The sequence below is a fragment of the Crocodylus porosus genome, unplaced genomic scaffold (genome assembly GCF_001723895.1).
Source record: "Crocodylus porosus isolate Cpor-Errol unplaced genomic scaffold, CroPor_comp1, whole genome shotgun sequence".
In the NCBI taxonomy this organism is placed as follows: domain Eukaryota; kingdom Metazoa; phylum Chordata; order Crocodylia; family Crocodylidae; genus Crocodylus; species Crocodylus porosus.
In genome coordinates, this window is record NW_017728947.1 from 9,579,899 (window position 1) to 9,604,237 (window position 24,339).

The following is a 24,339-nucleotide window of genomic DNA, read 5'->3' on the forward strand; positions in this document are numbered from 1 at the left end:
ACTAAAGACTTCAAATAGGAAAGTCACATCTTCTGATCTGTTGTGATAGCTTTACAACAGAAGAATTGTCCTGCTACCTGTAGTAAAAATGTGTGAAAACCTAAGAGCTGGCATTTTCTGAGGGCTGTCTTGAGTTTAAAAAAGTTGAGAACCACTTGGCTAGTCTTACTTCCAATGTGGCACACACGGGTCATAGAAATTTGTGAATTAATTGTTTGATCTGGAGTGTGTGTGTTTTTTAAAAAAAGAATATGATTTAAAAATTTTTAATGATAGATACTCCATACTGACTCCACAGCCCCAACTCCCAATATTTATTTGTTCTCAGAATTTTTTCCAGGTTTAGGGGGCTCAGCTTGTCTAGCTTCAAATTCCAGCCAATGAAGTCTAGGCCTTTGTCCTCTAGACTGAAGAACCAACTATCAAATATATTCCTCATTTAATGCTTGTAGGCATGGGCATACAAATGTGTTATTGGAAGATGAATGAGGTTGGGAATTTGTGCCAGCTACTTGGTGATTAACTTCTGTGTATATGCTCTTACCTTGTAATAAATGAAAACTAATCTTCAGCAGTTTCTTCCTCTGGAATAGCTGTGATTAACTTTAATTTACCAGGGGTCAGTATCACGCACATAAAAGTTAGATGGAGTAGCTAGCATGCTGTAAATCCCCACATGCATGTTTACTTTGCAGTAACCCATTTTTTATTCAAGTGACCCCTTTAACCTTCCTTAGATGAGCTAAATAGGTTGTGCTCCCAGAGTCTCTCACTGCATATTTTCCAGTCTTTTACTTGTATGGCTCTTCTCTGATTGTCTCCATTTTTTTATATCCTCCTTGAATTATAAATACCTGACCTGGAACCAATATTTCAGAAATGGTTAGACAAGTCTTAAATAAAGACAATCTCCTTTTAGTCCTGCTAGAAATTCTCTTGGTATGCAGTCCTTTTGATCACAGTACTGTGCTGACAGCTCATGTTCAATTCACTGTCCAGGAAGACACCCCCCCCCCCATCTTTTTCAGAAAGATACTTCTCCAATTTCCCCCTTGTGGGGGTGGTTTATATCCTTTGTTTCTAGATATGACTGATTGTCTGTTAACATACATATTGTTTGTTCATGTGCACTACACGAAGCAATTCAGATTACTTTGCATCATTGACATTTGTTCTTTTCATTATTTACTACTTGCCTAATCATTTATAACAGGTCACTGATTTGTGAAGGATCCAGCCATTGACATTTAGGCCCTTGTCCTATATATAGGTTAAATAATAGAGAACCAGAAAATGATCTTTCCAGTAACTTGCCAAAAATCATTTGATTCTCCATTTACAATAACCTTAAGATGTATTTGTGTTTAGTTAGCACATACCATGTTCATTTTGTATCATTCTAGCCTGTTAATCAGAATGCTTTGCAGTATCAAGTCAGGTCCTTTACACAATTAAGAAGCAACACTATTACCTTCCTCTCTTAAGCCTACAATAGCTAAAAAAGATAGCAAGCTTACAAAAATCCATTTCCTATATATTCATATTAACTGGCACTGATTTATAGAATCATAGGGCATTTATACATGTGCTATGGGAGGGGCACTTTAATTAATGCAGCTCCGAGAGTTAAGTTGTTTAAAAGCACCCAAAGCATCACCTGCATCAGCATCCCCACACTGAAAAATAGTGGTGGGGCACTTTGAACTAAAGACCATTCAATGAGCTTTAGTTTAAAGCATCCCACTACCATTTTTCAGAGTGGAGATGCTGATGCATGTGATGCTGGAGACTGCTGGAGTGTGTTAATTTCCATGCATTGGCAGACTCAATTAGGTCTGCTCCAGTGCCCTGCTGTTACAGCACATCAGTGCAAGCTCCCTGCATGTGTATAGGAGCCCATAGAAATCATAGAATGATGGAAAAATAAGACTGGAAGGGACCTCTGGAGATCACCTAGTCCAACTCTCTGCTCGAAGCAGGACCATCCCCAACTATATAATTATATCATCCCAGCCAAGACTTTGTCTATCCAGGGTCTTAATCTCTAAGGATAGAGACTTCACAACTTCTCTGGGTAGCCTGTTCCAGGGCTCTACTACCCTCCTAGTGAGAGTTTTTCCTAATATCTAGCCTAAACTTACCTTGCAACTTGAGACCGTTGGTCCTTGTTCTACTACTCAGAGCAGTTTTGCTCTATCCTCTTTGTAAATGTCCTACAGGTAGTTGAAGCTTGTTCTTAAAACTCCCATCTTCTCTTCTCCAGACTAAATAAATCCAGTTCCCTTAGCCTCTCCTCATGTTCCCCAACTATGTTTGTTGCCCTCTGCTGAACTGTCTCCAATTTATCTATATCCTTTCTGTAGTCGGGGACCCAAAACTGGAGACGGTACTCCAGATATGGGTTCACTAGAGCTAAATACAGGGAATAATCGCTTCCCCTCAATCTTCTGGAAACACTCCTGTTAATGCAGCCCAGTATGGTATTAGGCTTCCTCAAAACAAGGGAATAGTTTTGGCTCATCCAGCTTATTGTCCACTGTAACCCACAGGGCCTGTTCTGCAGAGCAGCTGCTTAGCTACTGAGCCCCCAGCCTGTACTGTGCATGGGATTGTTCCATCCTAAGTGCAGAGCTTGGCACATGTCTTTTATTGAACTTAATGAACATTAATAGTCCAAAGAACTCCTCAGACAGCTATTTTGAAACTCTTGAATGCAAATTATCTAGACCTGGTTTTAGAGGTAGCTAGCAGTTGCTGCCTAATATCCTCCTGAGTTTTTGCTGGAATGGAAATATGATACTTTACTGTTTACTAAATTATTTTACTTGGTATCAGTGAAATCATTGGCCCAAATTCAAAATTTTTTGGGATGCAGCTGAGTGATGCAAATGAACTTAAGTTAGCTTTCACTTCTGTTATCTTAAACTGTCAGGCCAGTTCCCAGGCACACCTGACATCATCTCTCAGGCTGAAGCAACTGGCACTGCTGCTAGTGGCAACAAGGGACCATTCAAACTGCAGTGCTTCTACTTCCATGTGCAGTGTGGTGGTCATTTGGAAGATTCCCTAGGTTAGGGGCATGAAGCCTTTTTGAGAAGAGAATCCTATACTGTGTAATCCGATGACATAAGCAGTGCTAGGTTGTTGGGTTTTTTATAGCGTGAGAGAATTCTTCAATTGAATGTCAAGCTGTTGATTGAAATATGACTTAATGTTGTTCAACACGGAGAAAAATCTAGTAATATCTGAAGAGCGGGGAGAGGGCTACATCTCTTAGGTGTGGATGAGAGAACTGTTTCAGCTTAATAAAACACAAAGATCGAAAGTGTTGAGCCAAAGCTGGATGAAGAACTTGCTCATGGTAGGTATAGAAATGCCAGCAGAGACTGGCAATAAATCAGTAAATAAGAGTGAATTCAGGGCAAAATGGTTGAGGGATACAAGCCAGATGTTCCAGCTGCATTTCCAAATAACATCAACTTACAAGTGGCATCTAAAAATTGCACTTACTTAGAACATTGACGTTTCAAAGGTCATTACTGTGCCGTGAGAGAATCTAGCACCAGATTGGGAGCACTTATGATGAAGTAGGTGTTTGGAGAGGATACAGCTTTCCATGTCTGATAAAAACCGTGTATGGCTCTGATAGATATCTGAAAAAGCATTTAGCAACTCAAGTAATTCTTTGTCATTTTGTTTTGCTTCAGTAACATCAAGCAAGTTTTCTTGCATTTTAAACTTCAGGTTAATGAACTATCACTGCCTCTAAAACCAATGTACATCTCAGGCTAAAGCTCTGATCTGCAACCAGTATTTAATGAGATTGGATTCTATTGACAATATAACACTTTCAACTCCAAGGGCAAGAATTTGTCTTCTGTACAATACCCAGCATGCTGTTGAAACTTGGATAATAATCATAAAAGTACTATCTTGTGCATCATGCTCCATGCCTACTGCCATTATTTGTTGCTTGTATCATATTTTTGTTTTGACTGCAATGTCACTTTTTCTGTTTGAGATGGGGGAGGGGGGTGGATTTCAGTTGTTCACTAGTACAGCTTTTTTGTGTTTGGGACCTGTTGGCCCAAATAGCAGTTGACAAGTCCAAGTGGTTTGGAGAACTTGAAAAATACTCAAATGAAAAAATGATAGAATAGTGTTGAATTGATGGGTAGTACTGATCACATTCTTTGCTTCATGACTCAAAATCACAGTGGCCACTTCTGCTGAATCCAGGAACTTAAAATACAGAGCATCTTTTTGCAATGAAAGGTCTCCCTTTCAAAGAAGAGCACCATATAAAATGTGATGTGCTCTTGGCTTAATGGACCTTGGGGTTTTTTTGCCTCTCTCTGGAATGTGGAGTGTTGCCAACCTCCTAGGATCATATAAGCATGTTTAACCTAACTGTTTTCATAACACTACAGTGGCAAGGTATTGGTGGTGCCCTTGTATCTCCTGCTCCATGCTCGTTATATGTGGCATTTTTTTTGGTTTGGGGGAGATGGATGGATTGGGGAAAAAATGTGATTTAGATGTGTGGAATAGATTCCCCCCCGGCCCCGTGTGTGCATGGACCTTAGTGGATAACTACCTGTGAACACAGAGAACTGGACTTGGTGATCTGGGAGGCCTCTTTCAGTCCCATGTTTCTGTCCCATTGTGTTGTATTACCTTGAGGGAGCCATTGACAATCCATTTAAACAACACCTGTTTAATATCGGATTAGTACTTTTTGAGCTACCTTCTCCTTTGTTATGGATGTTTGATGTGCTTCATGTTTGTTTTTCTTTTAATTTTCTCTATGCCTACTGAAAGAGTATGCTTTTTTTCTTGTTTTGCCATTTAGTGTATTGACTTGTGGAACAAAGCTCTTGTACCTTTGGACTTCACACAAGAGTCCCACATCAGGAATGTCTCATAAAAGAGGAAATCTTATGGAAAGAATTGTATTGCAGGTAGTGTGTATGTGATCTTTTAAATGTGTCCCCCAATTTGAGTGTTTTGTTTCATTGCTGAAAGAGTTGAGAATTATCTGTCACTAGTAATAGGAGGTATGTAGTGGAAAAAGGGGTAACTTATCATGCAATAGACAAAAGTAGTTTGTAGTGTTTGCCTAACTTCAGGCTGAAGGAAAGATAGTTGCATCTTTTATAAAACCAAAATACAAGTATAAAACAGTGATCCTTGAGCTCTAATGCAATAATAATTCAGAGCTGGGGAAGTAATGTTGTTTAATAAATAAAAAATTGGGGAGTAACCCCTATCAGTTCGATTCCTTTAAGTATTCTTGTGTGTTTTGGAAACTAAGCCGTTTTATCTTTTTTTAGGTTGACTTTCCTTTCCTGGCTTTTGATATTGTATATAAAATTCCCCAAGCTGCAAACAGTTCTGTACACCATTCTGTAGAAACATTGGAAAAACTTGTAAAGGAGCGACTTCTGGCCATTCTCTCAAAAGACAGCACCATGGGGTATGTTTTGTCTGCTTTATCTTTTATTTTACCTTTGGACATGCAGACGACTTTTTGGAGGAGGAGGAATGAAGTACATAGGCTTTTTCATGAAATGTATTGCTCTGAAGTGTTAATGCAGTTGAAGTTCTGTGACTGACTTTGCCAAGAGCTTCTGAACTATAAAGCCACTGACAGATGTTTAATTAAATGTGCAATGGGATCTTATCTGCAATTCCAATAGTCTCTCCTCCTGCCATACCATATGTGCATGGCAGGAGATAAGATTGTGCAACCAGGGGTCACATCCCAATCGTGCTATGTTGCTTGTACAGGGGGATCCCAGGATTATGATCTGGGCTCCTCGATTTCCAGGCTCCCTCTGTACCAGCAAGCTCCTATGGCCAGGGGCACCAGTCAGCTGGCTGGGGCTTCTAGCCATGGGAGTGCCATGTCTTCAATTTAAAGCATGGTGGGAACCAGCCACAAAGTTATCACACGCCTTTTGTGTAATAACTTTGTGGCTTATTCTCTGTTTTACTACACCATTAATTGAATGAATATGTGAGCCAGTTACTACTTAAGATCTGATTATAACCAGTCAGTAACATCTTAAATGTGTTGTCCACCAGGGTCCTAATATTCACAAAATGGTGGGGATATCTTAAAATTTGCCCGTACTTTTCTCAGTTTTATGCCATAACATTTCCCTTGCTATTAAACTCTCTTTTTTTGTCCCTCTGTACTTGCTTAGAGCTTCTTGGGTTATGGCACAGTAATGGCAAATTAATGGTCCGGCATGTGTTTTTTGGGAAGTAGCATTTTGCTATGTTTTATTTGTATTTGAATTTAAGCTATAGTGTAGCATGAAGAGTTCTGTTTAGATTCAACATAAAGCAAAGTTTTCTAGCACTTGCAGTTTCTGACCTAATGGGTTCTGAGTAGCAATGTACTGATCTCTGCTTCTCTAATATTTTATCCATCTTGTGGCTGCATTAAGTTTCTAGGTAGCAGATAGCACCTTTTTTAAGCTGCATTCAATCCCAGAAGAAGGGATTTATTTTATTTACTTCGGCAAGTGTTTTTGCAATTCAGCATGACCATATTAAAAAAATGTGATTTTGAACTATCCACAGCCTGTCAAAGGAAGATAAAGAGTTTTTGTGGGAGAAACGACATTATTGCCATGGATGCACAAACAGCTTACCAAAAATACTAGCTAGTGCCCCGCACTGGGACTGTGCAAGCCTTCCTGAAATATACTCATTGCTTCAGCAGTGGCCTCCATTACCTCCTTTGACTGCATTGGAACTACTGAATTCAGAGTAAGTAGAATCAGTGAATAGGAACAAATGCACACTGTTGCATTCCAGCAATATTTTAAATACTTGTGCTTTTAAAACTTCCATCTGTGTTGCACTATCACAAATAACATGCTTCTTGGTAAGTCCCTGTATAAATTCTTAAAGCTATGGATTGGACATTTTCTATTGTTCTGCAAAATGCTTTTAACTTCCAACTCTACTGCACATTCTGATTTTTGTTTACTGTCCATTCATGTCAACTGTCTTCCCTCTTGACCTGCATGGATAGAAGATAAAAAAAAAAACTGCTCAGAATTTTTTTTTTTTTTTTACCAAAGTAGTTTTTAAACATCTGTTTTGGACCTATTTTCTCATTCATAGAGAGATTTTTCTGATTGTCCTTCTCCTGGAAAATGTCATAATATGTTTCTGTCTACTTTATCTAAAAGCTCCTCTCATCTAGCTCATATACTAGAATATACACTGTTACAAAACCATAAGAAGGAAAATATTTACTATTTAGTTTGACAGACTTTAATCGCATCTGCCATTGTAACTTTCTAAAATGAGATTACTAATTGCAGCCTAAACGGTAGTATGTGAACAGCAGCCTGGTTAACCAATATTAAACCCAAGATGATACTGTCTTAAGAGAGAGTCATATTGTCAAAACCAGGTGGTGATTCATGTCTGCCTGGCACTTCAGTAAATATATGATTTAAAAATTGTTTATGTCCTTGTAGGTTTGCAGATCAGGAAGTACGAACTACAGCTGTTAATTGGATTGAGGCAATAAGTGATGATGAGTTAGCAGACTTCCTCCCACAGTTTGTACAGGTAAGGAACCAACTGCTTGCTTGCTTTGAAGGTTTTATCCGGTATTTCACAGGGGGGTTTTTTGTCTTCACAATATGTGTATAATCAATTTTAATTACTAATCAGTGACAGGTGAAGCATGGAGTCATATCTTTAGTGGACTTAAATACCTCTTTACACATTGGATTGCGTAGAACAATAAGCAAATTATACAACATCTTCTGTATGTGTTGGACTTCATTCTCTGTACTAATAAACAGTCGCTTTTTTTTTAAATGGCATTGAAGCTTCAGGTATGGTTTTATATTAGTTCCTTCATGACTTAAACTGTGACAGATCTTATTGGATTACTGCTATAAATTCTAGGGTGTATTTGCTATTCTACTGAGCCCCTACATCTCTGGTCACCATGTAACTTTAAATCCTAAAACTAAATACCTAAGAAACTTGGAAAATAATTGTCTTTTTTTTAATTGTCTTTTTGTTGTGTTTAGGCATTGAAATATGAAACCTATTTGGACAGTGCTCTGGTCAGGTTCATTTTAGCTCGGGCATTGGGAAATATTCAAATAGCACACTACTTGTATTGGTAAGAATTTATCTGTTCGTTCCTTTGTATAATGTATTTCTGGATATATCAACTTTACTGTAACAAATGATTTGCTGTTTCAGTGACAAAATTACATGAATATGTAATAGATCAACAAGTGTTGCAGCCTCTGAAGAGTATGTAGAACCGAAGTGGTGCTTTGTTTAATGAAAGCAACGTGACTTTGTCTTTCAGGATTTCATTAGATCCTGTAAACCAGTAATCTCAGATGTGCATATAGTATTATGCAGTGCTGCTTGTTAATAGCTTTTTGAATAGCTTTCCTATTGAGCTCAGTCTGAAATGTTTACTTTGCAGAAAATGTGACTTCATAGGGAAAAATCTAACCTGAGTACCTGATATTTTAGGCTGCTGAAGGATACCTTACAAGATCCAAAGTTTGGGATAAGGTACAAGATTATTCTTGGTGCCTTCCTCTCAATATGTGGGAAGGGGCTGAGGGAAGAGCTGGAGAAGCAGACCAAACTGGTGCAGCTTCTGGGAACAGCAGCAGAAAAAGTAAAGCAAGCCAGTGGATCTGCTAGGCAGGTATGTAAGCTTAATTTTTTAAATACTATTTGTGCGGAGGGATAAAACTGCTGACTCTGCTTTCATTACCCAGTGATACAGTTCTCAAATTTAAATATAAAAGCCCATAAAACACAGTGAAAGCATCAGCAGATATTGAGAATCATAACATTTTTTATCAATGTCTAATTTTTTAACTGAGAGCTATAGTTAGTAATGATGGGAATGAAGGTATTTGTCAGCAGTGGAATAGACTGGTGTTGCTGCAGAAATGTTTCCCATTGCATCACAGAAACTTATAGAGCCTTGTCTACTTACCATTAATATGAAATTAAAATTCTATAGACTGAAGTAACTTTTAGCTTGGCTGATACAGAAATAAATTAATTAGCATAGTGTTAGGACTGTCCTGCTATGTTTAGGATAAGAAATAAAGCAGCAACATGCTTCAAGAATTAAGGTATTTGTCCTGCTCTTCACTCTTCTGCCTTAATTTCTTTGTTTAAAATTTCCTTTTAGATGTTTCAGTTAAGGTCAGTTGTGCTTTTTGTCTGCAGAATGTCCTGCAAAGTGGCATGGAACGTATGCAGTCTTTCTTCCTAAGGAACAAATGCCGTTTGCCGCTCAATCCCAGCCTTGTGGCAAAAGAATTAAATGTTAAGGTACAACACTAATAGCTGTTGATACTAGTATTGCCTACTTGCAAATTCTGGAAGAGCAGTCAGTATGTAGAAAATGTATTTGATATGTAGAAAAGCAGATTATATTGGTTGATGTGTAAAACTTTAGAATTAGTTAACACACACTTAAATTAGTTGAGCAGAAACAAAGATCCTTCAGATTAGTTATTTCACAATGAGATGAGGCCTTAATCTAGGAATCATAAAAACCTGTTATGTCATCTTGGGTATCCTGAGGGGGAAGGATGAAAAAGTATGATACAATTTCATCATAAATTAACAACCAGATGGATACTGCAGACAAACTGAATATTCTTGAGCATTGTCTGGGAGAGAATGTAGATTTAAAAACTCTACTGTTACACAACCCAGAAAAAGCATACTCAAATGAGATGTGGTGAAAGCTCCAAACTTGTATTCTCTGTACATTTGCAAGTCTACAATATAAAGAGGCAGCACTAAATCCATCTGTAAAGACCTCTTAAAATTTGCATGGCTGTTTTTATTCATTCTTCATTTTTAAGTCTTATGAAAAGTCCCCACCTTCCACTACTGGCTTCTGTACAAAAATGTAATAAATGTCAGCCCAAGGGCTCCTAGCCAAAGTAAGCATATACTGGTACATTCCCCACAATCACCATGGCAAAAAAGCCTGAGAAACTGTGTACCATATTTGTGGGTTGTAAAACTAAGCATTGAGCTAATGAAGTAAATTCTAGAATTTGGGACCGTTCAGGGAATGCTCATCCTCTACCCCAAAATGTTTGGATCCTTGGACTCCAGTGGAGGTACCTAAATTATGTAGACTGCTGCTGATGAGAATCATGGACTTGCTTGCTTTGGGCACGCTTATGTTACCAGACTCAGAATAATAGGATGGTATCTGGCATATTTTAGGAGAGACAGCTGATTTAGTTTGTTCTTATTTTTCATTTGGAGCACTAAGTTGTTGTGTGCTAATACTTGGTAGACGGACTTATTTTAGATTTTATGTACTTCACATAATTTGTGTATTACATTTAGTAACAATGGTTTCATTTTTAAAACACATATGCTAATAAAAAAGACTTTGTTGATTGTGTATAACCGTGCAAGGATACATTTGAGAATACATGGGACAACCTCAGGAAAATAGTCATGCCATGTAGCACTCAAATTATTATTCAAGTGAGACTTTTAAAATCCATTTTCTTTTAAATATGTAGTAGATTATGCATATTTTCAACACATTTGAAAAGTCCTACTGGTCTGACTTAAACAAATTTTACTTACTGATTCTGAGACTCCAGAAGTAATGGAAGTACAAGACTACACACCATAGAGATACCGCTTTATGTTAATTTTCCTACTCGAGTAATCTCAGAGCTTTCATTGTTAATGTGTGAATGTATGAAATGTTAGTAACTAAATAGCCACGATTAGTAATATTTCCCAAATTTCTCATTTACAAACTATTAATATTGGTGTGAGTGTTAATAAATATTTTACTAGTTGCCTTTCTAAATGATAATTAACCTAAAATTCATTTGCAGGCATGTTCCTTCTTCAGTTCTAATGCAGTACCACTAAAAGTTGCATTGGTGAATGCAGATCCACTGGGAGAAGAAATTAATGTAATGTTTAAGGTATGGGGTTTTTTCCTCTTGCCTGGTGTATTTGGGGGGCGGGGGGAGAATTACAAGGGGTTTTTTTGATGGTTAATTACTTCCAAAAATAGTGACTAGCTTTGACTTATGTCTGCAGGCTAATAGCAGCATCTCAGCTATGCTGTTTGTTTAACTGATTTACAAGATTCAGTATGGAAAAAGTACCTGGATGAATGAAAATAACAAATTTCATAAGACTCGTTAGTGTTTGTAGGAGACTTCAGTTGTACTTCTATAATCCCCCCTCCCTTCCCCTCTCAAGGCCATAACCTAAATACTCCTTGATTTTCATTACATTTATTCTCATGATACACTTCAGTGGAGCAATAGTTTAGTTTATAAAGAGGGAACTTTGAGACACAAGTGACCTGGCCTATGGTCATACAGGGAGTCTATAGCACAATTAAGAACTGAACCTGTATCTTCAAAGACTTCCAATAGTACCTTAACCTTTGAAGTGGCCCCTTGCCCATTCTTGGAGAAAAAGTAAAAATTGTAACAAGAACAGTTCTTTCAAATTTGAATCATAAGGGTAAATTAATGTCTGAACATGCTGTAAAAAGCTCCATCATTGCTTTCCACTTGTCCTTTTTTTTTATAAACTTACAGATAAAAGGAAGCAAGTCAGTTGTTGATTAAGGATAATTTATTTCTTGCAAGGGAACATAACCTGTCACGTTCAGTTTTGTTGAATGTGTATCCTTTTGTCAAGGTGTGTTGTTTTGTTTTTGTTTTTTTGTGAGGTTGGAGAAGACTTACGGCAAGATATGTTGGCTTTACAAATGATAAAGATTATGGATAAGATTTGGCTGCAGGAGGGGCTGGACCTGCGGATGGTTATCTTTAAGTGCCTCTCAACTGGAAAAGATCGAGGTACAGTAACCCAATAAGCACTGCATTCCCCTGTTCCTCCTCCCAGGAGCTGCACTCATATTTTTGGCATAATGTCTACAGGTTCCTCCCTGGAGATGGACCCATTAAATAATTAAGGCCATCAGTAGCTCCCATAAAGAAGCTCACCACCTGGGGGTAGAAGTATTTGGTTCAGATTAAACTGTTTTGAATTTCTTAATGAAGTCCCTGTTAGAGCTATGTTTTAAAACATTTCTGCTGTTGAGACTGAGGTTCCCTATAAGCCCTGCTGTCAGAATTAATAGAACAAAAACACCCATGGAAACAGTTAAAATAGATGCAGTACAGACATCTGTACTAGAAACTAGTTATTGTTTCAACATGAAAGAGAAGGGGAACAGTTGCAGTTTTAATTATTCCCAAATAATTTCAGAAAACCTATTTAGGTCAGAGTCAAACTGCTACAGTGCTTTGACACAGCTGTTCATGGTGTCAGTGGAAAAGGCTGGTCAAACTTACCAAAAGGCAGGTTAAAAATAATACTTGCCTGTTTTAACACATTCAATTAAAAATATATATTATGCATCGTAAAATATTACATGGGGAACATGAAGACTTTTTTTTTCTTTTTAAAGTTTTGTTCATTCTGGATTGCAGAATTTGAGTGCATTAAATGTCTTAATTTAACGGTATCCAGGTTGTAGCTATATTGGTCTAGAGGAAAAGGCAATCAGGACTTGTAGGAGAGAGCTTTTTTTTGCAAAAATCTTGTTGGTCTAATAAAAGATTTCTTTAATTTTAATTTAATTTTGCTTGCAATTAAAGAATTTTTTCCCAAAAATGTTGTTGGTCTAATAAGATGTATTCTCTGCTATAAGTCCTGATTGCCTTAAATTAATGGAACATAATTTGCGGAAGTTGACCAGATGAACTAATGTATTGTGGACCTGAACAGTTCTGAGAATCTGCAACTCGCAGGTCAGGAGGTGTGGATATCTTTCTCAGCAGTGCTTGGGTTAGGTCCCCTTAAAAGCACAAATGACAATTTTTTAACCATTATCTATAGTGGCATCCAGGTAAAAGCAGAGATTTAGCTAAGAATAAATTCCTGTTTGTCAAGTCATCTGCTTCTGGGCTATACAGAAGGCACTGTTCTATAACAGGCTTATTCTGTCTGTCCAGAGCACTCTCTGATTGTCTCGGCAGCCAATCACAATGCTTATTGAAACAACCAATCGGAGTGCTACGGACAGTCATAATAAGTATGTTATTATAAAAGATCCTGAGGCACTTCAAACATGCAGGCAAGTCGGAGCTAGAATGAAGCACCGGTGCCTCCTGCTGCAGAGCAGGCAGGCTCCATTGAAAAGAAGTGGGGGGGGCGGGGAAGTGGTGAGGGGGTCCAAATTTTTTTTCCTTTTCTCTGCTGCTGCCCCCCACCTGCACTCCCGAGCCTGCCCATCTCTCCTGCAGCCAGGGGGCAAGTGCTAGTAGGCTCTGAGCTGCGAGGGGGGCCCTGGTACTTCCTCTGTGGTAGTGGTGCGCCCTGGGACTGCCCAGACAGGGTGCTCATGGGTGGATGCTGCTGGGGGGGGGGTACTGCCACCACAGAGGGAAGCACCTGGGTCCCCCACAGCTCCGGCTGTGCGACCCACCAGCAGCTTGCTCCCTGGCTGCAGGAGATGCAGGCAGGCTCTGGGGGGTGGGGCAGGAATCGGACCCCTCACTACTTTTTCCCTGCCCCCAGTAGAACCTGCCCACGCAAACTGCCATGGGATTGCACAACTGCTGAGTTGTGAGGGGGCCTGGTGCTTCGCTTTGCGGCTGCGGGGTGCTAGCTGCACAGGTGCAGCCCCAGCTCGCAGGCTGCACCCACATGATCTAATGGTGCACAGAGCACTAGAAGCCTGGGCATGCTTAGGGAACCTCAGGCTTGGCAGGCTTCCAGCACCCTGTGCACTGTTCCTGCTGCCTGGGACCACTTGGGAACAGGTTGGCTGCCCCAGGAAGGTGGTAGGAAGGCAGCTGGGTGCGCTGGCAGCAAGAAGGTGGCGGGAACAGTGCATGGGGCACTGGAAGCCTGCCAAGCCCGAGCTTCCCCAGTCAAACCCAGGCTTCCTGTGCACTGTCCCTGCCACATTCTCTGGATAGGAACCCTTGTATACATGAGGAATATTACTGTAATTTGTTATGTAGCAAACTGAAATACATGGGGTGTGTTTTAGTATGCTACGTAAACCAGTCATTTAAATTGAAATACGCCGCTGAACATGTACATTAATTGCCTTTTTAATTATTTAATTGTGTAATAAACCACTAAAAGGAGCAATTTCCTCATGTAAAAGGGCCTTTTTAGTCGCATGTACAAGGACCCTCTTATTCGATGACTATAAGCAAGTCACAAAATCAGACTGTAAACAAAATATGTATTTATATTTCTAACCCTGCGTTTACGCACAGACGGCTCTTATGTAGCTTTTTCGAGGGTGAGAAGTTTTGATTCTGTTAAAGTATCTGGTCAAAGGATAACTAAAAATCCTGTATTTAAATAAATTTTTATTGAAAAAGTATTTCATCCCAAATGTGGTGCAGGTTTCAGCTAGTTTAAAATAGCGCACTAGATTACATTGTATGTCACTGCCTTACTTTTCCTTTTCACTGCTAGTATTATCATTTAAAGAATTGGAAGGATACAAAACAGAAAACCACTTCTATTTTTATCTGCTTATGCCTACTGCTTTTTCTGACCCTCTGCAAAATGAATCCCTACTGTCCAGCTGGGGATTATTTCCCAAGTTGTACTCTGGCTGAAGGAGCTTTGTCCCATGTGGTGTAATAGATTGTTTTTCCTCTGCAGAGCCACAAGTAACCCTGTTTTGGTCACTTTTCAGGCTACTGTATTCTTAGAGCCACCCATCCTTGTCCAGCATTTTCTTACAAGTGCTTAAGTTCCCTCAATGAAGAACATTAATTATAACCAATATTTGCTGTACATAATCAGTTAACATTCGAGACCAAAGAATTTATGAAATAATACGATCAACCTTAATTAAAGCAAATGAATTTGGATGTGTTTCATTACTGGTGATATTCATTTAATTTTCTGTGTATAGGCGTAGCAGATTTAGAGTTCAGTTTTTACAAATATTCTGCGTTGGAGTTGGGCCTTTTTTGGTAAAATCAGATAAAGAGGCTTCATAATAAATTAGAATGAAGATATTATATGGAACAAGATTTAAACCTAAGTCATTGCAAGTAAATATTTTCTACAATCTTTTTTTAAATAAAGGTATGGTGGAGCTTGTTCCTGCTTCAGATACACTTAGGAAAATTCAAGTGGAATATGGAGTAACAGGATCTTTCAAAGACAAACCACTTGCGGAGTGGCTGCGAAAATATAATCCTACAGAGGAAGAATATGAAAAGGTAACTTCCAATAGTATTCGTAATGTTGAAGATTCTAAAAGGGTAAATCTTGCGTTTTAAAAGAGAATTTCAGTTTCTATTCTGACTCTCTTGAAAGAATGAATGTGTGTCTGTGTGGGGATGGGTATGTATTTTGTCCAAGAGTCCTAAATATATGGTTCATATGTGCAGATTATATTTGTGTTTAAAGGTTTGCAAAATCCTATCTTGTGTGCTGTGTAAGTTTCAGAAAATTGGTAATTCAAGACTGACTGTAGAATTGCAAAGACATCTGTCTGAAAATGGCAACTTGAATGCTCAGGATTAAGTTGTTAAGATGTAAGAAGCTGTAATGTCTACTTGATGTAAAAGAGAAACATTTATTCCAAATATAAGATAGGGAAGTATGATCTCCACTTCTAACTGGCGTTTAGAATGGGGGCTCCCAGTGTGGCCTGCAGACCAGATGCGGTACATGCGCCCCTTTGCAGCCTGCCATAAGACTGTCCCTTTGAAGTAGGCCTTCAGGGATAAAACTTTGGGAACCCCTAGTTTAGGAGATGTGTTCCATTCCATTTGGCTTCTGCCGCTTGACGTGTGAATAACTGTTTTCCTTGGGTACAGCATTCTGTAACAAAGCTATACAGTTTGCCAAATATATTTTGTTTTGTTTCCCTAAACAACCTTTTCTTTGTTACCAGCTTTCACTTTTAACAACTCTTGAATGGATTGTTGTTTTCAAGTGAAAGACGTATGGAATATTTCTCAAGCTAGTAACTACTGAAGTACAAAAAAGGCTTGAGGGCTGTGGCAGCTGCCTTTAGCCCCACTGGTAGAAATAAACCCTGAATAGATGGTACGCTGAATTAAGATTTTTTTCAGGGCATACTCAGCTCATGACCTTTTTGCTTTTTTCAGGCTTCTGAAAACTTCATCTATTCTTGCGCTGGATGCTGTGTAGCCACATATGTATTAGGTATCTGTGACCGTCACAATGACAACATAATGCTTCGAAGCACAGGGCATATGTTTCATATTGACTTTGGAAGGTTTTTGGGCCACGCACAGATGTTCGGTAGCTTTAAAAGGTATTTTCTACGACTAAACATTTTTTTTGAAAATGTGAGCCAACTTCCAATTCCTCTCATGTAGGATTTAATATCTACATGTTGGTCAGCACCTATCCTCAGAGTGGAAACTAGTGACTTCCTGGAACTACATGATTTCCAAAAGCCTTCTGAGTTCCCTGGTAATGACGTCTAGTATTTCAAATGTTTTGGCTCCCTGTTGTAGTAAACTCCTGGCCATAACTCCCTGCCTTCCTATTTTCAGTAAAAAATGGCTGCCTCTCCAGACTGTGCTTTGCATTTTCAAGTAAAGCACCTTCATGACTTTAACTTAGTTGTTCCCCTCAATCATTGTCCATTAGATTTTTCTCAGAAGGACGATGGGATTGTCTCAAGCTGGGTGTTTTTCATTTTTGAAATGACTTATCTCCACATTACAGTATAACTGTGGTTAGTTTCCTTTTATAGTAGTCTTATAGGTGTAGCACAGCAATGAGTTGGTATAAAAAATCCTTATGCTTGGATTAGCAAAGCATATAGCTTTTCCTTGGTGAATACACTTGCCCACACACTCGTTTTTTCTGTCTATCCTCCCTCAGTTGCCAGGATTGCCCCTTCCCCTCCATAGACTTACCTGCAGGGAGCTGGTAAGCACGCTGCCCAGCTGTTTTCCTGGCCACATGCATGCAGGACCCCTTGCAGGCTAGAATGCTGCCCACCTGCAAGGGGAAATGCACCATTTTCCAAGGGAACCCAGGCATACGGGGGGCCCCAGCCAGATGGCATAATTAATTATTTATTGGAGAACTTTATCAGCTATAACAGGCAAAATATGCTGACAGCCTATAATGTAAATTTCCCTCATCGGTGCCAATCCATTATGCAACTGATATATTGGTACACCTCTACTGTCAATATAAAGGTAAGTAAAGAACAGAATTCACGTTTGGTTAGTTCCTTGTGCTGGTGATATGCTGCACATTCAGCCAATACATCCCGCAATAAAGCGGCAAATCGACCCAAAAGATGTTCCACACTTCATGTAACATTAATGCTTCATTTAATGTGGAACATCTTTCCAGCTGGCTTGTATTGCACTTAAATTCAAATGTGTAGTGTGCATTCCAGCATCAGGCTGTGTGGCATGGCTTTAAATGTCCCCATGTATGAGTTGATAAGCTGTACACATGTGGGGACATGTAGAGCTGCACCCATGTAGCCAGATGTTTGGCTGACAAGTCTGTGAAGTTTTGTTCATCCCCTGCAGCCTGTGTCACTAGCATGAATGTGGCTGTCTTCACAAGTATCATTTCAGGGTATGTGGTGCAGGCAGTTGGGGATCTGGGAGCTTTCTGAACCTTAGAATTCATATAGACAGCTGCACATCCTGACAAACATGCAGTGAGATCTGAGGAATTTATTCCAGATCCCAACTACCATGCATGGTAGACTTTGAACATTTGGTGTAGTAGGACATGTGATTGTTGGGACAGGGATAAAATTTCTCAGATCCCATTGTGGGATTAAATTAACATCTGCCAGGGGCTTCAGTGTGTTACTGATTAAAATTGTGTTAAACTTCTTACCTCTAACTTCTACATTATGAATCTACAGACATTGGTACCCTTTGGGTTTATAGGAAAAAAAAAATATAAAAGTGTGTGTGTGTATACAACCACACGTTTTTGTGCAAAACATCATATTTGCCTAGTATGTGCTATGTATTTGACTGTTATGCTCAGTGATGGCTGCATTTAATCAACTTCATAGTTGGTTTTCATTGCTGAGCACATGCTGGTTTGCCAGCAATTTAAAGATAGACAATGTACTTAATGAAGCTTCCTTGTATGCAACTGAGGGGTTTTTTTCCAGTGCTGACTGGGGGAGGAAGGCTTCATTTTGATTTCAAGTAAATACGGTAACATGTTAGTGTTTCTTCTCTTTAAACAGGGATCGAGCTCCTTTTGTGCTAACATCAGATATGGCCTATGTCATCAATGGTGGTGAAAAACCTACTATTCGTTTCCAGTTGTTTGTGGATCTGTGCTGCCAAGCATACAATTTAATAAGGAAACGTGCAAACCTCTTTCTTAACTTGCTTTCATTGGTAATAATGTTTTATTGCTCACTGTTCTTGTGTTTTAACTCCCAGTGCATGTATTTTAAATCCCCAGTTACTTTTGACGGATCAAATCTGCACTGAAAATCCTAAATTGTAGGCTCTTATACACCAGCATTTCTTACCACATGCTGCTATAAATCAGCAACTTAGCAGTGCTTCCTTGGAAAGGCCAGGAACAGTTGTAACTGAGATTGGATTTGGTTTCCCTTTGTTTGGGCCACGAAAATTAAGAATAGAAAGTACTTACAGATTTCACCTAGAAATTAAATCAAAAGTAACATCTAAAGAATTTCAAAACTTTAACTATTTTTAACAAATGCAAAATGGTGGTGGTATTTAAACATGAAAATCTTTAATTAATTTTCCATTGTGAAAATATAGTAACCTTCTGTTTCTTTCTGTAGATGCTCTCTTCCGGGTTACCAGAGCTAACTGGAATTCAGGATTTAAAATATGTGCAGGATGCTCTACAACCCCAAACTACAGATGCAGAAGCTACAATTTTCTTCACAAGGTACCAGGGTAGTGACCAAGTGAAACAGAACTTGAATACACAATCTCATTGTTCAAATTCTGCACTATGATACTAAAATAAAAATAAAGTGTTCTATAAATACTTAGCTATAAAAGTTCATTAATATTACAGTTTTTTCCTTTAATCATAAAATAAAATAATATTATCCATTACTGAGTTGAATACCTAACTTCAAATTCAAAGACACTTGTGTTGTGTTAAAATGCTCCTGTGGTGTGTTAAGTGAGCAATCTAATACAGAAAATTCTAATGCATGCGTTAAAAGGTCAATCACTATATTCAGCCTTATCTGTCCATAATGCTTGCAGTTAATGAAATAGAGATGCCCTAAATTGATTCCATGCTTATTGCAAGACTTCTAAAGTTATATCAAGTCGGAACCCTCTTACAGAGAAATGGTTGAGTTTTCTGGGAATGCACAGTAGTCAAATTTGGTTAATATGTATACTATCTCAGTAAATAAGGTACGATGGTCACTGGGGATCAGTGACCATTTTCAGTCTAAATTTAATGTTGAGGCCTTCAGTAAGGGTTTCATTTATTTCTTTCATTCTTGGAATGTAGTGTACTGACAAAACAAAATTGCTGTGCATTCAGAGTATGTAACTGTGCTCTTATATTTGAAGATATTTTCTTATTTTGCAGGCTGATTGAATCCAGCTTGGGAAGCGTTGCCACAAAGTTCAACTTCTTCATTCACAACTTGGCTCAACTGCGTTTCTCAGGCCTGCCTTCCAATGATGAGCCCATCCTCTCATTTTCTCCCAAAACGTATTCTCTCAAACAAGATGGCCGAATTAAGGCAGTGTCTGTGTTCACATACCAAAAGAGGTACAACCCAGATAAACATTATGTAAGTGGATATTGTTGAATATGAAAATTCAGTCTGTATTTGCTTCTACTGCCATATCTCTTCACCATTGTTTGCTTTGTTCAAATGTCCTTCTTCCATGGAAAACAATTCTTATCTTGACCAGTGAACTGGATTCTACTGGACTACTAAATTGGATTCCAAAAGCCCAAAACAAACTGAAAAAATATCCTAAACACAGATGTATTTCAGCATGAACTGGTTCAGTAATTCTCAGCTACTTAATTCTGTTCTTGTCAAGGAACTAAAGCATTATAGCATAAGCTCCACTAATTATATCAACCAAATATATTGTTTTCTTTGAACTATAGAACTATGGATATGGACAAATGTATATTTGGAGTAGAACTGCCCTGGGTTGAACTCTGCATCAACCAGGATCACTGTTGGGGTGATTTTAGCACACTTCTATTACTCTAGGCTTATGTTGATGCGGCGGCAGTTACAGCATAGCATCTGCTGTGTCCTTCCAAGCAGTAGCTCTTCCTCCCCCTTTTTTAAAGACAGTATAAGTGTAAATTTTCACATACCTTATGTATTCTTCTGAAGGAGAGACCAGAAATAAGTTGATGGGGGAAGAAGTGGTGCTTTATAAGTGGAAATTTGTGGTTTTAATAAAATTTTCAGTATTCTGTACTGTAGCGCTCTATGAATGTACAGAATAAACCACCTCTCTTTGATTTCTCCAGGAAGGGTGAACTTGTTTTTTTCTAAGTGGAGGGATTAGAATCTAAGACAGGGTGGGCAGGTTACTCTCAGCTGGGCGGTTGGGATGGGGCTGCAGACAGGTGGGGGGGGGGCAGTGTCTAGGAGTGAGATGGGTGGGGAGGGCCAGGATTTAAAGGCAGTGACTGTGGGGTTGGGGCTGGGGCTGGGACAGAGCCACGATTCTCTCCCTGCACGTCCCTGCAACTGATGCTGGTTCCATAGGAAGCAGCTGTGCCTGGCCACTGTCAGTGGAACTAGCACCCATCATAGGGACATGCAGAAGGCAGATTGTGGCTCTGCCCTGGACGCAGCCCTATGCTGCCCTGCACTGCATCTGGTTTGTGCTGTGGCTGCTCACAGCCTAGCAGTGCAAGGCTGCCACAATGGATCATGACTAGCCTGACCTGGGAGGGGGGCAGAGTGGTGTCAGTGACCCAGCCCCTGCTGCCCTTGGCCCAGCAGAGGTGCACATGGGCAGCCCAGGTACAGTACAGAGCTGCTCAGAACAGCCTGATCTAGTCATGATGCATTGGGGCCGCCACCATGCTGCTGGGCCATGAGCAGCCATGGCACAAACCGGGTGCAGTGTAATGGAGGGTCTTGATTCACTGATGTAGATGTAAAAATGGATGTTATAAGCATAACAAGCTTAACAAGAATAGCTGTCATGACTGGAATTAAGTACTGTTCAGAAAAGATTCATATAAAGAGAGAACTGAGGGGAGGTGACATTCCTACATTGGGTAGGATAGACTATTAAAAAAAAAAAAAAAAAAAAGAAAAAGAAAAAAGTAGGGTAAAAAATAGGTCTGGTCAAAATCACTTTGAATTGGGCTGTATGGGGCAATTCAGGGGGTATGCTATAGACCCCAAGAGTCAGATTTGGATAGGAATAGAGTAAAATACTGTTTGATAAACAATCTCTCCAAAAATGATTTTAACTATTTGATTCACAAAGCTCCTAAATGTACTGAAAGAATTTAAACTATAGATGATCCTTCATTCTGAAGTTATAGGAAATTATCTCTGGCAAGTTATATCTGCACTGACGCACTAAATTTGGCTTCCTGTATGTCTTCCCACACCCAAGTCCTAGTGGAAGATGTATACTCATAACCTCCTGACTTAGAAAGGACAAGTACTAACAGTTGAATCAAACTAGCATTTTTCTCAGCCTTTGTGATTAATACATGGATATACATTGTGCATAATAGACAAAAAATGTGTTACCAGAAATAATAGTTTTTACTAATAAAACTGATTTGGTCCTGGAATGCAAATACTGCACCAGAAAGGATTTACTGGAGGAAGAGATGTTAAAATATGTAAATGTTATGTCTCTCTTGGCAGATCTATGTTGTGAGAGTTTTGAGAGAAGGGCAAGCTGAGCCAGCATTTGTCTTCCGAACATTTGATGAGTTCCAGGAATTCCACAACAAACTTGGTATTCTCTTTCCTCTTTGGAAATTACCAGGGTATGTTCCAAGTCCTTAATGTTTGTTTGCGTGCTTAGTAGAAGCTTGCTGGAGTTTCACAGCAATCTTCCCTAAAGATTCCATCCATACCAAGCATGTTGCAGCCTGGAGCTGAACAGGACATTCCCAGTAATTGCAGTTGTGAACTGCTCTAAATTGGGTCCCCTGAACTCGGGGCACAAAGAAATGCCTTTCTTGAGTTGTCATTCAGCTCCTGCTAAATCCAGGCAGTTAGAAAGATAGAACGCAGTGGAGAGGAGAGCTGGAAATGAAGAGAGTAGTAGAACTGGAGTGAGAATAGGAAGGAAAGAGAATTTAATGGGGTGACAAAAGTGGTAAAGGGGTGTCATGGCCAGAAGCCAGGGGAGAACTAGGACTGGTTGGTCAGACACTGAGACCAGAGTGGAGAAGGACACTGATTAAATGGGAAACCCAGGGAGAGAAGCTGTGGTTGGAGCAGGAAATGTGAGGAGTTTGGGGTCTTCAGAGGGGTGAGAGTGTTTTGAACTAGGGTGATGAGCCTGATGTGTGGAGAATAGAGTTGATATAAGGAGCTAGGGGGGAGAAGAAGATGGGACTGGGACAAGCTGGGGAGAAAAAGAAGGGTCCAACTTGGGTGTATTCCATGTCGATGGCCTGTGCCCATTAGGAGGAATGGACACCCCTGAAGTGTGGAATGGAACCCAAGACCCCAAGTCTCACCATGCCACAACTGGCAACAAATAACAGCAAAAAACACATTGGCCATATTTCGTTCCCCTCTAGGACTGCTATTCATGAAGCACAGCCATCTACTACTTTTGCTGGTTACTCTATAGCTCAAATGCCAGGGGTTGCACAGGCAACTTTTAATACCAACGTTTCTGAACTTTGAAGTGCTTGACTTTGCAACCTTCATGTATTCTAATGTCACTCTGTGTGCTGGCTACAACTGTGCTTTCTTAATATTAATACGTAGATTGAACTTAATAAAATGAAAGTGCATTGTATCAATTTATGACTTCACTTATCAAGAATAGATATCAACATTTTGGGATGTAATGTGTGGTTAAACTACATCAGAGTTCAGCAGCAAAATCTATTGTGTCATTCTCTTGCAGCTTTCCTAACAAGATGGTTCTGGGAAGAACTCATATAAAGGAAGTAGCAGCCAAAAGAAAAGTAGAGCTAAACAGTTATATACAAAGTTTGATGAATGGTTCAGCAGAGGTGGCCGAGGTGAATATTGAAAGATTTTTTCAATAAATTCAACATTCAACTCTGATATTTTAATACATTTTAAACTAATGTGTAACTTTTTTTCCCCAAATTCAGTGTGATCTTGTTTACACTTTTTTCCACCCTTTACTTCGTGATGATAAAGCTGAAGGAATAGATGGAATAGCCAAGCATGCAGGTAGATATATAGCTTTTTTTGTAAGGTGGTAAATTGGGTGACTGCAATATATAATGTAAAGGACTTCAGTATTGGCCAATGTAAAATTATTTTCAACCAATTCTAGTTTGATAACTTCCACTTCAGAAAATATTCACTTGTCATACCAAGTCTCCTATTTTTACTTCTGAAAATATCATTAAGTATAAATCCTATACTGCGTGGATTCAGTGAGATAAAACACATTGCACATAAAGTTTATTTATGACTTCTTGCTTAGTCAGTGCTTTACCTTTTTTATCAAAGAAATTTAATCAAAGCTTTCACACTCAGCCTCCAAGCCAGGGGTCAGCAATCTTTTTGGCTGGAATGCCAAATACCCGAAACTAGAGCCACGCCTCAACTTGATATGTCAGAGGCAGGGGAGCCACAAGGGGCCTAATCCTTGCTGTTGGCAGCAGCTGCATGGGTGTCACCAGGCAGATGGTGGAGGAGGGGCTGAGGTGGTGCTGCCCCAGCCCCAAATTCATTGTCCACCTGGAGGGATGTGGGCAGTGGGGTTCCGCAGGGCTCGGTCCTTGGGCCCGCACCGTTCAACATTTTCATCAATGACTTGGATGAGGAGGTAAAAAGCACCCTGTTCAAATTTGCTGATGACACTAAGATGTGGGGGGATGTGAGCATGCTAGAAGGGAGGAACAGGCTGCAATCAGACCTGGACAGATTACTGGGCAGGCGGATGAGAATAGGATGGGATTCAACACTGACAAGTGCAAGGTGATGCACCTGGGGAGGAAGAACCAGCACCATACCTACAGGCTGGGGAACTCCCTTCTCATCAGCGCAGAAGCAGAAAAGGATCTGGGAGTCATCGTTGACTCCAAGATGAACATGGGCTGGCAGTGTGGGGA

At 39.5% G+C, this 24,339-nt stretch overlaps 1 protein-coding gene across 2 annotated transcripts in view; it reads left to right on the top strand.

Annotated features, from left to right (window-relative positions):
• The window catches only part of PIK3C2A (phosphatidylinositol-4-phosphate 3-kinase catalytic subunit type 2 alpha), an 80,355-nt gene that overhangs the window by 50,535 nt on the left and 5,481 nt on the right, over positions 1 to 24,339 (top strand). For both annotated transcript variants that reach the window (XM_019551657.1, XM_019551658.1), the window contains exons 13-29: positions 4,853 to 4,961; positions 5,334 to 5,476; positions 6,592 to 6,780; positions 7,503 to 7,596; positions 8,070 to 8,164; positions 8,533 to 8,713; positions 9,250 to 9,354; positions 10,905 to 10,997; positions 11,762 to 11,891; positions 15,160 to 15,296; positions 16,194 to 16,363; positions 18,293 to 18,449; positions 18,869 to 18,978; positions 19,645 to 19,852; positions 21,929 to 22,053; positions 23,154 to 23,271; positions 23,368 to 23,449. In XM_019551657.1, the coding sequence (XP_019407202.1) occupies positions 4,853 to 4,961; positions 5,334 to 5,476; positions 6,592 to 6,780; positions 7,503 to 7,596; positions 8,070 to 8,164; positions 8,533 to 8,713; positions 9,250 to 9,354; positions 10,905 to 10,997; positions 11,762 to 11,891; positions 15,160 to 15,296; positions 16,194 to 16,363; positions 18,293 to 18,449; positions 18,869 to 18,978; positions 19,645 to 19,852; positions 21,929 to 22,053; positions 23,154 to 23,271; positions 23,368 to 23,449 (2,246 nt within the window). The remainder of the gene's footprint in view (positions 1 to 4,852; positions 4,962 to 5,333; positions 5,477 to 6,591; positions 6,781 to 7,502; positions 7,597 to 8,069; positions 8,165 to 8,532; positions 8,714 to 9,249; positions 9,355 to 10,904; positions 10,998 to 11,761; positions 11,892 to 15,159; positions 15,297 to 16,193; positions 16,364 to 18,292; positions 18,450 to 18,868; positions 18,979 to 19,644; positions 19,853 to 21,928; positions 22,054 to 23,153; positions 23,272 to 23,367; positions 23,450 to 24,339) is intronic.